Consider the following 13,593-nt stretch of genomic DNA (forward strand, 5'->3'; position numbering starts at 1 on the left):
GCGTTACGCGTTATGTGAACCTACGGTCGAAAGTCTACAGTATAGTTCAGATATTCGGCGCGTTCAGAATGAGATCGGACAAAAATTGGGCCATCTGCACATAGAGCCCGAGGGTTTCTGCTCAAATCAATCATCATACCTGACCTCCACCCGAAACCCCGTGCACTTGACCAAAGTGGTAGGATGGTGGTCTGGTGAGGGAAGTTCAACTTGAGCACGGGAGATGCCGTTGGATGCCGCCGGCCCGACCCCCGCAGCCCGCGTCACTTGCCTGTGTCACACCTCGCCTCCTCGCCAAGCGCCCTTCTTGCCTCTGACCACCATGGGGCGCCTGTTATGTGTGCTGGCTGCAGCGCTCGCGCTGCCGCTGGTGACGGCGGCGAGCAACTACAGTCTTCCACGGCCTATGTCGAGCAGTCAACTATCGGTGCGTGTGCTGCATCATACTGCTAAGCTACAGAAGCTGATGTGCTATGCTTCTGCTTCTCTACCCCGTCACCCTCACTTCAAACCTGGATATGCGTACACTCGCGATCAGGCCCCCGTATCTGCCGCAGAGAAATGCCCACCTTGCTTCAACTGTCTACTTCCTGCCTTTACATGCGGTCAATACGGCGAATGTAACGAATACGACGGCCAGTGCAAGTGTCCCCCGGGATGGGGAGGCATCGACTGTCTCATTCCGCGTGCGCTATTCCCCCTTGCTCCCCAAGCTTTCGATTGACGCCTGAAGAACAGAATGCGACTCCCTCGCCGACGGCGACCATCGCAGGCTTCGTGAGGATGGGCAGGAGTGCGAGTGCAAGGACGGATGGACCGGAATCAACTGCAATGGTGCGTGGCTGAGGCATAGACGGTAGCAAGTGGGTGCTGACGCCCGATACAGTCTGCCAAGCAGACGACGCCTGTATCGGCTTCCCGCTCTACGGCCAGCCCGCGGACAGCGATGCGGATGGTGTACAGAACATGACATGCTACAAGGGCGGCGACACGGTATTCAACAACCATCAAATGTGCGATGTAACGAGTGCGTACGCCTACCCGAACAGTGGTGCTATGACTGACACATCCCCTCCCTGGTAGACCGCAAGATCCTCGACATGCTCCCTGACCGACCACCTCAGGTTACATTCAGCTGCGACGCACCGTCCAAGTCTTGCGACTTCCAGTTCTGGACTGCTCAGCAAGAGAGCTTCTACTGCGGCCTCGATGAATGTGTGTCCTCCCGTGAGACGACCTACGACAAGAACACGACCACATACAATTGCGAGAAGATTCAGTGTAGCTGTATACCAGGCCGCTTTATCTGCGGCGAGGCTGGCAGTGTTGGTACGTGCGGCTGGGCGTACGATGTGCTCGGTGGTCTGATGTGGACGCAGATATCAGTGACTTCTTGAAGGAAGATATCAAGGGACCCGCCAAGTTCAGCTGCGAGTCCGGCCATGGGTGCAAGTTCGAGGAGCCTGCGATGAACGGACTGATTACCGACATCTTTGGTGATTCGTACATCACGCTGAATTGCCAGGGTGGCGAGTGCCTGCACTACTCTCAAGTCCCCGGTTATGTGGTAAGGAACCTCTTCATATTCCTTTTACATGCTCTCACTCTGGCGACAGCGTCCAGAGAAGCCACCCAACACCAAGTGGGTTGCGCTCAGCGCATCCGGCGCGCTCCTGGCCGTCATCATCGTCGCCACCTTCGTCTGGTATATGGGGCGCACGCGCACTGGCGATCTGGGCAAGATCCGGCTCCCCGAGTCCGAGGCTGCGAAGCTCATGTCCGAGCACGTCCCCGCCTCGCTTTACTTCGAGAACGTCAGCTACAACCTCGGCGGGCGCACCATCCTCGATGGTATCACCGGCGCGGTCAAGCCCGGGCAGGTCATGGCGATCATGGGCGCCTCCGGCGCGGGCAAGTCGACCTTCCTCGACATCCTCGCACGCAAGAACAAGCGTGGCTCGGTCAGCGGGACGATGCTCGTTAACGGCCGCGAGGTGCGCGACGCGGAGTTCAAGGCGGTGTCGGGCTTCGTGGACCAGGAGGATACGCTGATGAGCACGCTGACGGTGTACGAGACGGTGCTGTATAGTGCGCTGTTGCGCCTGCCGAGGGAGATGAGTCTGGCGGCGAAGAAGTTTAGGACGCTGGAGACGATGAACGAGCTGGGCATATTGGGGATCAAGGACATGCGGATTGGCGATTCGGGGCATAGGTCGATATCCGGTGGTGAGAAGCGGCGAGTATCCATCGCTTGCGAGCTTGTGACAAGTCCTTCGATCTTGTTCCTCGACGAGCCTACGAGCGGTGCGTGAACAGGAATTCAGTCGCTGATACATGTACTAATGCACTTGCTAGGTCTCGACGCGTTCAATGCCTTCAACGTCGTCGACAGTTTGGTTTCCCTTGCGCGCAACTACAACTGCACAGTTATCTTCACGATCCATCAACCTCGCAGCAACATCGTCGCCATGTTCGACCAGCTCGTTGTCCTTGCGCTCGGCAAGATGGTCTACTCTGGCGAGTACAACAAATGCCAAGCGTACTTTGAGTCCATCGATCAGCCCTGCCCTCCCGGGTTCAATATTGCGGATTTCTTGAGTGCGTACACCTGAGCGTCATAGCCATTATCCCGGCCTGTGCTGACATCATTGCAGTCGACCTCACGATGCAGGCCACTCTCGAAATACAGCCCGCACCTGACAGTGCAAGCCTCGATCCGCCCTCGTCCTCCGAGGACCACGACAACCTTCGTGATGAAGAGCGCGGCCTCGCGCACCATGTCCATCTCCCTGGCGGCGCGCGCTCCGCATCTGGCGGCAGCGCCTCCCCCACCGAGGAAACCGAACTCCAGACGCGGCCGAACTCCGCCTCCTCCCAATCCGCCTCCTTCGCCTCCTCCCTCCGCAAGAAAGCCTCTGCCATCTTCGACTCCGCGCGGCGGCACGTCGGCGGCCACGAGGTCACGCCGCGGCTGCAGAACCTCGTCGACGCGTACGCGGAGAGCGATGTGGCGCGGGCGATCCGTGAGGAGGGCGAGCGCGTGCGGAGGGAGAATAGCGAGGCGGATGCGCGGGATGCGGAGCGGGGCGCGAATGGGGAGCTACCGGATGTGGCAGCGGAGACGACGTTGCTGCGTGGGCGCAAGCGGGCGAGTTGGGGGACGCAGTTCAGGATTCTGAGTGGCAGGGCGTTCAAGAACCTGTACCGAGACCCGTATCTGCTGGCTGCGCACTACTTGTCGGCGATTGGGTTGGCGCGTGAGTGACCTTGCTCGTCGCTGTTAAGAAGTGACTGACTGTCTTACAGTCATTTGTGGCCTTTTCTTCCACAATGTAACGTACGTGTTTACAGTTGCTAGTTTTGACGATGCTGACTGCTCCCTGCAGCAACGACATCTCGGGCTTCCAGAATAGGCTGGGAATCTTCTTCTTCACCCTCGCCCTCTTTGGCTTCTCCTGCCTCTCCAGCCTAGGCCTGTTTGCAAACGAGCGTATCCTCTTCATGCGCGAAAGGTCAATCATTGTTATTGGGTATCCGCGCCTCCGCTGACTGACCTATATTTTTTCAGAGCCAACGGCTACTACTCCTCCTTCACCTATTTCGCCAGCAAGGTCCTCTTCGACATCCTGCCGCTGCGCCTCGTCCCGCCCCTACTCTTTGGTGGCATCGTATATTCGCTCGTCGGGCTCGTGCCCTCCGTGGCGGGCTTCTGGAAGTTCATGCTTGTGCTCGTGATGTTCAATCTGACGACAGCGAGCCTGGTCCTGTGGCTATCGGTCGCGTTTGAGACGGTGGGCGTGGCGAGCTTGGTCGGCACGTTGGTGATGCTTTTCAAGTGAGGACTTGTGTGCTCGGTCGAGGGAGTGTGCGGTGCTGACCGAACAACGCAGCCTCCTCTTCACTGGGCTGCTCATCAATCGCGACTCACTGGGCCCGGTGCTGCAGTGGCTGCATACGATCTCGTTCTTCCACGCGGCGTACGAGGCACTCGCAGTCAACGAGCTGCGCTACCTGACGCTCAAGGAGCATAAGGTACGACCCGCGCATGCAACAACGACTGCAAAGACTGACCCTCACCTAGTTCGGCGTGGATATCGATGTCCCGGCCGCGACAATTCTGTCGATATTTGGGTTCAGGGCAGGCGTAAGTTGTTGGTGGACCCGATATCGTGAGGTCAACAGCTGATGCACTTCATAGTCGTTCTGGTGGCCGAACGTCGCTCTGCTGGGCATCTTCTTCGGCGCCTTCACAATCGCGAGCTTCCTGACGCTGCACATTTTTGTGCGCGAGAAGAGGTAACCGGCGGGCCCCACTTCATGTGGGATACCTCCTTGTCGGTATTGATACTGACTGACCTGCTCGATGTAATATGTAACTCTGCAAACTTCACCTCGGATACACGGCCCTGCAATGCTTTGAGGGCTGATAATCCGTTGATATTGTCGAATGATGCTCGAGTACGCTCTGGCCTGCGAGGCCGCCGTTAGCACTGTCACTGACGGCAACATCAATATTTTCCTTTTTGTCTGCGGACGAGCGCCGTCGACGCTTTTCGGCCATTGCCGACAGGCTTCTCCCTACAATCTTTCTAACTCCCAGGAGCGCCCGACATGGTCGAGACGCTCCTTTCACGATATCGTCGCTCACATAGAGCCTGATCGCATCAGTCGGATTAACCAGGATTGCCACTGAACTCTGAGGATCCCAACGTAGTTCGATTCCGCGGTAATCCTGGTCAATCCAAACCCCGCCACAAGCTTTCGGTTATCGCCGACACGCACGACGGCTCGGTCCGGCTTCTCCGCGTGATCTACCTACTCTACCCCAACTTCCATCCTCCGACATGGTAGAAACGTTCCTTATAGGCTATCATCGTGATCTCTCTCTCTGCAACGCATGCGACAAGGCTTGTCATGTCGAACTCGACATACCCCCTCCGGGTCCCCAGAACACCATCCTCCGCACCGGGCGCCTTCTTTTGAGCGCGGAAAACGAGCGCATAGGTCAGGCCATCGCGCGGACGGACGAGTGTCTCGCAGAAATAGGCGCCAAAGCGAAAGAATTGATGGACCTAGTCGCCCAACTGCACGAAGGCGAGCGAGAGTTGAAGGCACTGCGAAGTGTTCAGCAGGCGTATCTCGCACCGGTTCGCAAGTTACCTCCGGAGATCCTATCGATCATCTTCAAGATGTACTGCGGTGACGAGAGCATAAATCTCTTTGTTGATCGGTGCCCTCCGCTTATCTTGAGCTCCGTGTGCAATGTCTGGAGAGGTAAGCCGAACCGGCGTGTCGCGCACGGAGTAACACGACCCATGTGAGAAACTGTTCTGACTGCTCCCCTCAGAAACTGTCCTCGGCTTGCATTCGGTGTGGAACCACTTTGAGTTCAGCAGATACGGAGAATCAAATCTCGAAAACCTCCTCATTCGCCTTCGGGCGTTTCTTGAGTACTCCGGCGACCTACCGCTGCGGCACTGCGTGTTAGCATATGACCTCGATACTGTCTCCACGCCAGATCTCAAGCGGATGCAGGCGCTGGATCTGCTCATCGAGCATGCGCATCGCTGGACCGAAGTAGAATTCGAGTCAGGAGGCGGCGGGCTATCCGAAGGAGCGCGCAGGGTGCTTGCAAAGCTAGACGGCCGGCGATTAACCCATCTGCAGAAGGTGGACGGCGATGTTCACGTTCTTGCCGCATGTAGCGCAATGGGGCTTTTCGAAGGATTGACAGCCTTGCGAAGGGTCAGTTTGCGTGGAGGCCCGCACGATCTGGGCCGGACTGACATGCTTTCCGATCTGCCATGGGACCACGTCGAGGAACTAGAAACATTCCTGCCCTGCGACTATGCCTTGGCGTATCTGCAGCGCTGTCCCAACCTCGTGAAGTGGGAATATGCGGATACGTCGCAGTTCGGCCCTGGCCAGATGTACCTGCCCAGGTCACACATTATCCTGCCACGCCTGCACACCGCCACCTTCAGCCTCTCCCGCGAGAGCGACATCGGCCTGCTCAGCGGCATCACCACACCGGTTCTGCAGGACTGCGCTGTGTACTTCTTTTACGGATTCTTGACTAGGGCTAACATCGGATTTGACAATCTCCTGACCCGCTCCGCGTGCCCGCTCCGTCGCCTCGTGCTGGAAAACCCGTCTTCACCCGTTATGAGGGCGCTTTACAGCGACTCGCTGCAGGAATTGACCTTTCTTAGTGTGCACGCATATCGCACTGTGCCGATCACAGATAAATTCATCGACTTGCTCAGCACTCCTGACAGCGCAGGGAGGCCGCGCCTACTCCCTCTTCTGGAGAGCCTGGAGCTCGGCGGGAGGCCGGACTGCTTCAATGCCACCGCGCTGGTCAGGCTGGCCGAAGCACGGCGCGAGATGGGATACCCGCTGAAGCGATTTGTGCTGGACATGCGTATTGCAGGAATGTCGAGCACCAGCTTTGGATGGAACGACAATATTGAGAGGTGCATGGCAAAAGTGGTGGACTCCGTGGAAGTGCGCGGGAGGTTTCGTATAAGGCCGTTGTCACCCTCACCGTAATTGCTTATGGATGGGTGCTGGTAAGTCTTTCGGTGGCATCATCCCTGCTGCTCGATAGCTCACATCCTTGTAGTGAAGTTTAGGCTTTTCTCTCATGCCTGGCCAGTGGTTTCGTCCAGATCATCACTCGGAGGATGTTGCGGAAGAAGGCTTTTAGTCCTTTCGGCACCAGCCAGCGAGGACAGCGACAATGAAGCAGCGACCTCGGTCTTCACCAGCCAAATATGACCTCTAGATATTACCACCTAGACCATGTACAATTTCGCTGAAGGGCTGAGTGCGATATCCTTTTGCCTTGACCAACATTACCCACTTTCTCGTTCCAACGTGTCCATATATATGTACGACTTGGGAAGTCAGGTCAAACTTAGGTCTCGGAAAATACCGAGACTGCTTGCCTCGGTCCACTGCCCTAGCTTTTTGAGCTCCCCTCTCTGTTTATCTATCGGTGAGTACCATCTTCCATACGAGCGCATAGCTATACCACTCAATCACATACTTACAACGACAACGGCGTGATAGCTCAGTTGGGAGAGCAGCAGACTGAAGATTAGAGGTTTCTGAAGGTCCCGCGTTCAATCCGCGGTCATGCCATAAACTTGGGTATTTCCTCTGTTTTTGCCCTCAAGAGGCAAGTGAAGAACACAAACCACTGACCTAGGGTTTCGAGCAGTCCCATCAAGACGCTCAGAGTCCAAGGTGCCTTCGAGTTGATAGAATCCCAGCCAACAAGTACGCCCCCGAGCATCGAGTTCGCAACTCAGCCCTCGGCGCAGAATCTACAAACTGCGCGCATGCACGTCATATGGTGTCTGTAGTTATGCTCGAATTTATGAAGCGTATCCTGACTTCAGTTATAACACCTCCTCCAATTGAAGATCTCGACTTCTGCCGAAAGGTCGTCGTCGTACTGTGGGAAGATCCTCGTCATGATCTCGTACCACTTTGCCTTCTTTGACTTATAGTACGGTAGGTAGAGGGCCTTCGTATACTCCCTAGATCATTCGAATCAGTTTGTGAATTCTCAACAGATTCGCTGATTCGCAGGGCAACAACACGTACCAATATTCAGGCATCCACGCCGACATTTCCCAATCCACCAGCCCGGTGACGTTGAAGTCATCGTCGACCATGATGTTTCCGGGATGGAAGTCGTTATGCGTGAAGCACACCCGATGAGTCTTTGTATGACTTTTCTTGATTACAGAGAGAACCTCCTCAGGGTGCTCGCATTCGTCGAGGCGAAGCTCGGAGCGATGCACCAGATAGTCGTGAAACTCGGGCACGGAAGAGAATGGGCCCCAGGGCTTCATGGCGAATGACAGCCGATTGTCGCGTATCCCCCCGCCACCCAAAGCACAAACACCTGTCTGCGGGGGTGGTATGGCGCGTATCTGAGCCAGAAGGCCGGAGAGCTGCCGCACGACATGCGCTGTCTGCTCCTCCGTCATGTCTCGGAACGTCGAGTCGAGGTCGCTGCCTGGGATCTCGGACATAACAATGAGAAAATGGTCATCGCCAAGGTGTAGGGTGTCGATGACGGTAGGCACGGGAATGGTCGTGTGCTTGGCGACATAGGGAAGAACTTTGGCTTCATAATCGTAATGTGTATGCTTGAGGAAGACACCAAGCGGGAGCGCGATACCCATCACCTTGAAGGCAGAGCATTCCATTCGATGCCAGAACCGAGCGCGCTTGTCGTGGGGAAATAGTCGAAGGACCCATATGAGGATGCGATGAAACAGCGATACCATATTCGCGAGTATGTCAAGCAGAGGCAGACTTTGTTGCTTGAGGCAAATGTTAAGTACGGGCGATGTGGCAAGTGGCAAGAGGCAAGACGAACATTGGTCTCGGTTCGCCTCCCATATGTGGCCGGCACTCACCGAGCTGCCGTAACAAGGCTTGCGAGCGCCAGCCCGAGCGAACGTGCCAAAGACCATCTTAGAAAAGAGAGTTGCGATAACGAGTCTTGCTGATCGTAATATACAGTGAGTACGCGATAACATACTAAGCTCTACTGTAGCCACACTACGCGGCGGGCTTCAAGGGACCCTGCAGCACCTCGGGCGAGGACGCCTCGTAAGGCATCCGCCCGCGCCGTCCCTGCTCTACCCATGCCACATCGAGCGCGCTAGGCGCGCACATTAGATGTCTCCAGCCCGTCGATCCCCATCTACCACGGCATGCGTTCCCTCCAGACATCGACAATCTTCTCGCCGCGGAAGACCTCCTCGAGCACCTCGCGCACGTCCTCGACGTACACGAACCTTATGCCGGTCTTGACGCTCTCGGGGACCTTGTCCTCGATGTCTGTCATAAGCGTTAGTCCTCTTCGTATCCTCCATGCAGTATGTGGATTATTCACCAGAGCGGTTAGCCGCAGGCGCGATGATAGTCTTGATCCCCGCACGGTGCGCCGCCAGGATCTTCTCCTTCAAGCCACCAACAGGCAGAACCTGGCCCACAAGCGAGATTTCACCCGTCATAGCTGCAAGCATCTTGTCAGCAACCCACAATTCCCACCACATTTGCAGCACCCACCAATATCAGGGTTCACCCGCGTCCTTGTCAACAAGCTGACCAGCGCCGTCAGGATCGCCGTGCCCGCGCTCGGGCCTTCCTTGCCAATGCTGCCCTCGGGCATATGCAGGTGCATGTCGCGGTCGGTCAGGAAAGGCTCCCCGCGCCGGGGCTCCGCCTTCGCCGCATCGTCCTCCGCCTCCTCGAACGCACTCGCCGTGAAGCCGCGCGCGTCGGTGAGCCCGAGCTCGTACGCGTGTGCCTTCACCCAGCTCAGGCCAATTTGCGCGCTCTCGCGGATGACCTCGCCGAGCTTGCCGGTGAGCTGGAGACCACCCTTGCCGGGCATGCTCTGCGGACGAGGTTAGTCAACATTTGGATGGTCTTGTCAGAACAAGCTTACGATCGCCTCGATGGGCATTACAGCGCCAGACCCATTACCGAGGTAGCCGAGACCGGTGCTCACACCTGGAGGCGGTTGACGAGCATACATGCGGTCCTTCTGGTAAACGGGCGGCCCGACATAGTCCTGCACGAAACGCATCAGCCTCAGCCCCCTCATCGCCCTCAGCCCGAGACCACCACCCACCTTCAGGTTATCCGCCGTAATCCGCACATGCACATAGTCCGGCACCTTCATCGGCGCGCGCTCGACCGTCGTTACCTCCTTCTCCGGATCCTCAGCCGGCGCACCTGGCGCATTCGACGCCGGCTCAGTCGACGCGACCGTGCTGTCCTCGCCGTCCTTCGCCGCCGCGGCCGAGTCGAAACCGGTTTTCGCTGACGCGGGGTCGAAGCTGCTCTGCGGCGCCGCCGGGTCCGTCTCTGCACCCGCAACGCGCGCTGACCGCGCCGCCTCGTCCTCGCCCGCCTGCTTCTCGACAGATGCGGACGCCAGCTCGTCGTCCTGGACGGCCTCCTTCACGCGCTCGTTGGCGTCAGTCTTGAGGGCAGCGTTTTTCGGGATAGCAGAGGCACCCGCTACGCGCGCCTTCCTCGCTGCCTCGTCCTCACCGGCCTGTGCGGCCTCAGACGCAGATGCGGGCTCGTTGTCCTGGACAGCTTCAACCAAACGCTCATCCGCCGCCGAAGAAGCGCGCGCGTCCGCCTTTGCCGGCTTCGTGCCCGGCTCCGGGAGTCCCTCCTCACCGAGGTCCTGCACGATCTTGAGCGCCGCCTTGCGGAAGATCTGAAAGTATCCGCATCAGCGATCCATCCCTCTGCCTCCGGTATATCCCCGTCCCATCCCCCAGGCATGGACTATAACTCACCTTCTCCACATGCTTCTTCAGATTGCGCACCCCACTCTCGCGGCAGTAGTACTTGATCAGCCGGTCCACCGCGTTCTCCTCGAGCTCCACGTCCGCGTCCTTCAGGCCCGCGCCCTCCTTTGCCTGCGGGGCGAGGTACCGCGATGCAATGACCATCTTCTCCTCGAGCACGTAGCCCGAGACCTCCATCACCTCCATACGGTCGAGCAGAGGAGCCGGGATCGTATCGAGCGTGTTGGCCGTGCACACGAAGAGGACGCGCGAGAGGTCGACGGGGACGTCCATGCTGTGTGGAGTAATTTAGCAAAAATACGAAGGTACGGAAGGGCAACGCACTAATGGTCCATGAACCCTGAGTTCTGCTCCGGGTCGAGCATCTCGAGCAGCGCACTGCTCGGGTCGCCGTTGATGCCGCGGCCGACCTTGTCCACCTCGTCGATGAGCACAAGCGGATTCTCCGTGCCCACGCGGCGAAGGGCCTGGATGATCTTGCCTGGCAGGGCGCCCACGTAGGTGCGGCGGTGACCCTTGATCTCCGCAACGTCCGTAAGACCACCGACGGAGAACCTGGAGAGCGGGAGCATGTAAGCGACTTCGCAACGACGCACAGCACGAATTTGCCCTACCTGAAGAACTGCCGATCCAAAGCGCGCGCGATGCTCTTGCCGATCGAGGTCTTGCCAACACCAGGCGGGCCCACAAGGCAGATGATCTTGCCCGTGCCAGTCTTGTTCGTACCAGCAGCGACTATGCATCACATAAGCTACGTCCTCCCATCCTGAAAAGCAAGCACACTCACCTCCCACCGTACCCCTAAGCTTGCCCACGGCAATGAACTCGAGGATGCGGTCCTTCACGTCCTGCAGGCCATAATGATCCTCATCGAGCACCTTCGTCGCATGCGCGATGCTGTAGTTCTCCTTCGAATGCTTGCCCCATGGGATCTGCGTAAGCCACTCGAGGTAGTTGCGCGTCACGTTCGCTTCACTAGCCGCGGGCTCGAGGGACGCGAGCTTGGAGAGTTCTTCGTCGAAGACTTTACGAACCTGTTACTTTCGTTAGACGATAGACTGGCAAGTGAGTTAATTGGCACTTACGCCTTCAGGCATCTTCAGCTGCGCTGCGCGCTCCTTGAACTTCTCGATGAGCTTGTCCTTGCCGTCAGACTCCATGCCGAGCTCCTTCTTGATGCCCTTGAGTTGCTCCATGAGATAGTACTCGCGCTGGCGCTTCGCGATCTTGGAGTCGACGTCACGGGCAAGTTTGGACTGAGTGAAAAAGAGGTTAGCACCGGCGACAGGACAGTGTTCAGAAGAGGCGCCGGACTCACCTGCAATTCCGCATTGATGAGCTCCTTCTTCAGCACCAGCAGCGCCTGCTGTAACCGTGTCTGCACATCCGTCGCCTCGAGTACAGCCTGGAGCTCAGATACCTCGCCCGCGCTCACGGCAGCGGCGAAGTCCGCAAGCTTGTCCGGCTCGTCAAAGACGTTGGCAGCAACCTGGTTGACGCTCCAATTGGCGACCTGATCACGGAACAGTGCGTTAAGCTGCGCAATATCCTTGAAGACGCTGACGATCTCGGCCATGAGAGCGCGGAGGGCAGGTGCATCCTGCAAAATGTGTTAGCGAAGGGTTCATGTTGACGAATAGCACGAGTGGGACGGAGCTTGACTGAGTAAACGGCTGCAGCTATATGCAGTGCATGTGCCTGCGTATACGCAGGTGATGAAGATGATGAAGGGTAAAGACGCTCACCTTGTCGTACGGCGCCGTAGTGACATTCTCCACTGCAACGACCGAGACGGCGTGCGAGTGGAGGAAGGCCGTGTGCGCGGAGGCAGGCGGGGGCTGAGAATCTGTGATGATCGGGAGCAAGGAAGGCGGCGGCAGTGACAGCGGAAGGAAAGGATATGTCAGGAAGCAAAGGTTGCATGTCAAGGAAGGAAAGGTTGTTTGTCAGTCACAGAACCGAAAGCAGGGATCGCGTCACGCACCATCACCGGCCTCGCTGGCTGGCGGCGTCGGGATGGCGTCCTGGGTAGTCTCCTGGCCCGATGCGTCCTGCGAGGTGACGGCCTCCTCGGTCGCCGTCGCCGTCGCAGGCGCCTCCGAAGGCTTCTCCGCCGCTGCAGCATCCGTAACAGCGTCAACCGTGACCGTGTCTACGCCCTCCAGCTTAGCGTCCGGCGCATCCTCAACCTGAGCGACACCCTTGACGAGACTGGTAATCCGTATCCTCCTGTGCGGGTAGAGAACAGCCGTGAGGCCCTCCTCTTCGCCGTCCTTGCCCTGTTGCCCCTGCGCCGGAGCGAACACGCTCGTGATCTGCGCAAACACACCGACGTCGTGCACCTGGTCGAGCGACTCGATCACGTCCGCGTCCGCCGCCGAGTCCTTGAGGAGAAAAGCGCCGAGGTAAGGCTGCCCGCGCGCCATCATGTCCTTGATGGCCGCGACGACGCCGGGGTTGCGGATGACGACTGCCTGGGGGCGGACGGCGAGTCAGCAAGGCGCGAGGGCTGAGTAAGCCAGGAAGTACGGTGGGTGCGCACCTTGTAGAAACCGGGAAAGAGGGGCCGCCGCGCGATGGGCAGCGCCAGAACGTGTGGGTACTCCGCGGGTACAGAGGGCCGTGCGGGTGTCGAAGGAGGCGGCGGCGCGCCTGAGCCGTTGGACGAGGGCGGTGCGCGCGGCTGGCGCGCGATGGCGGAGGCTGACAGAGCGCGGGCGAGCGTCGTGGAGATGGGGAGCGCGGGAGGCAGTCTGGAGTGCGGCCATGGTGTCTGGGCTGTTCGTTGAGGGCGCAGGGCCCGCCGGGCGAGTGAGGCGAGCATTCGCCGCCCACCGTCCATCGTCGCGTCTGACAACTCTGGACGCGCGCAGATCGAGAAGGCGTCATCCGTCGGCAACGCGGTCCGGTGATGCCCGATGCACGTGGACGTGACTCATCCCAGAGTTCGGATTTGGCTGGCGCTCGCCTTGTGCTTGCTGAGGCCCTGACCTGAGGCTAGATCATGAGTGTGAAGCTCAACAGCTAATCTCAGCCAGGATTTGCGTCGCCGAATTTCTCAGAAGGGGGCAGGCCTCCATATGTCGTAGGTACCATAAAGGCGGTAAAAAAAACTACGCCGCCTTATCTTCTATGGCATGACCGCGGATTGAACGCGGGACCTTCAGAAAGCTCAAATCTTCAGTCTGCTGCTCTCCCAACTGAGCTATCACGCCTTAGCATCCAATGCTTTGAG

General features: G+C 58.3%; 4 protein-coding genes and 2 non-coding genes across 6 annotated transcripts; 3 read left to right on the plus strand and 3 right to left on the minus strand.

Moving 5' to 3' along the window:
• Positions 1–282: 282 nt before the first annotated feature.
• SCHCODRAFT_02693625 (uncharacterized protein) lies at positions 283–4,448 on the plus strand. The gene is made up of 15 exons (XM_003027124.2): positions 283–427; positions 539–686; positions 739–834; positions 887–1,027; positions 1,084–1,329; positions 1,380–1,567; positions 1,617–2,304; positions 2,356–2,598; positions 2,655–3,257; positions 3,307–3,337; positions 3,387–3,512; positions 3,569–3,835; positions 3,891–4,032; positions 4,082–4,144; positions 4,199–4,448. Exons 1-15 carry the CDS (start codon positions 323–325, stop codon positions 4,298–4,300), a joined length of 3,189 nt encoding a protein of 1,062 aa, XP_003027170.1. The 5' UTR covers positions 283–322; the 3' UTR covers positions 4,301–4,448.
• A 374-nt stretch (positions 4,449–4,822) lies between these two features.
• Positions 4,823–6,682, plus strand: SCHCODRAFT_02556642 (uncharacterized protein). Its single transcript, XM_003027125.3, has 2 exons — positions 4,823–5,274; positions 5,348–6,682. Exons 1-2 carry the CDS (start codon positions 4,845–4,847, stop codon positions 6,550–6,552), a joined length of 1,635 nt encoding a protein of 544 aa, XP_003027171.1. The 5' UTR covers positions 4,823–4,844; the 3' UTR covers positions 6,553–6,682.
• Positions 6,683–7,064: 382 nt separating this feature from the next.
• Positions 7,065–7,146, plus strand: SCHCODRAFT_t248. The gene has a single exon. It is a non-coding gene; the product is annotated as a tRNA-Phe (tRNA).
• Positions 7,147–7,402: 256 nt separating this feature from the next.
• SCHCODRAFT_02673146 (kinase-like protein) lies at positions 7,403–8,201 on the minus strand (the record flags this gene model as incomplete). Its single annotated transcript, XM_003027309.2, has 2 exons — positions 7,403–7,547; positions 7,615–8,201. The coding sequence occupies 2 exons, from the start codon at positions 8,199–8,201 to the stop codon at positions 7,403–7,405; spliced, it is 732 nt and encodes a 243-aa protein (XP_003027355.2).
• Positions 8,202–8,496: 295 nt separating this feature from the next.
• SCHCODRAFT_02643236 (ATP-dependent protease La) lies at positions 8,497–13,203 on the minus strand (the record flags this gene model as incomplete). The annotated part of the gene is made up of 14 exons (XM_050346315.1): positions 8,497–8,865; positions 8,921–9,043; positions 9,097–9,427; positions 9,479–9,604; positions 9,665–10,264; positions 10,347–10,632; positions 10,683–10,913; positions 10,973–11,093; positions 11,146–11,392; positions 11,444–11,614; positions 11,677–11,958; positions 12,104–12,204; positions 12,343–12,832; positions 12,901–13,203. The coding sequence occupies 14 exons, from the start codon at positions 13,198–13,200 to the stop codon at positions 8,729–8,731; spliced, it is 3,546 nt and encodes a 1,181-aa protein (XP_050197480.1). The 3' UTR covers positions 8,497–8,728.
• A 288-nt stretch (positions 13,204–13,491) lies between these two features.
• Positions 13,492–13,573, minus strand: SCHCODRAFT_t251. Its single transcript has one exon. It is a non-coding gene; the product is annotated as a tRNA-Phe (tRNA).
• Positions 13,574–13,593: the final 20 nt, after the last annotated feature.

This window comes from Schizophyllum commune, assembly GCF_000143185.2.
Source record: "Schizophyllum commune H4-8 unplaced genomic scaffold SCHCOscaffold_14, whole genome shotgun sequence".
In the NCBI taxonomy this organism is placed as follows: domain Eukaryota; kingdom Fungi; phylum Basidiomycota; class Agaricomycetes; order Agaricales; family Schizophyllaceae; genus Schizophyllum; species Schizophyllum commune.

What these genes read in the sequence shown, in the direction of transcription:
- SCHCODRAFT_02693625 (XM_003027124.2), top strand. Translation starts at nt 323, where the DNA reads ATGGGGCGCCTGTTATGTGTGCTGGCTGCAGCGCTCGCGCTGCCGCTG. An exon ending in TGTCGAGCAGTCAACTATCG is followed by an intron (nt 428 to 538) that starts GTGCGTGTGCTG and finishes ACTCGCGATCAG; the next exon opens with GCCCCCGTATCTGCCGCAGA. An exon ending in CCTCGACGAGCCTACGAGCG is followed by an intron (nt 2,305 to 2,355) that starts GTGCGTGAACAG and finishes TGCACTTGCTAG; the next exon opens with GTCTCGACGCGTTCAATGCC.
- SCHCODRAFT_02556642 (XM_003027125.3), top strand. Translation starts at nt 4,845, where the DNA reads ATGGTAGAAACGTTCCTTATAGGCTATCATCGTGATCTCTCTCTCTGC. An exon ending in CGTGTGCAATGTCTGGAGAG is followed by an intron (nt 5,275 to 5,347) that starts GTAAGCCGAACC and finishes TGCTCCCCTCAG; the next exon opens with AAACTGTCCTCGGCTTGCAT.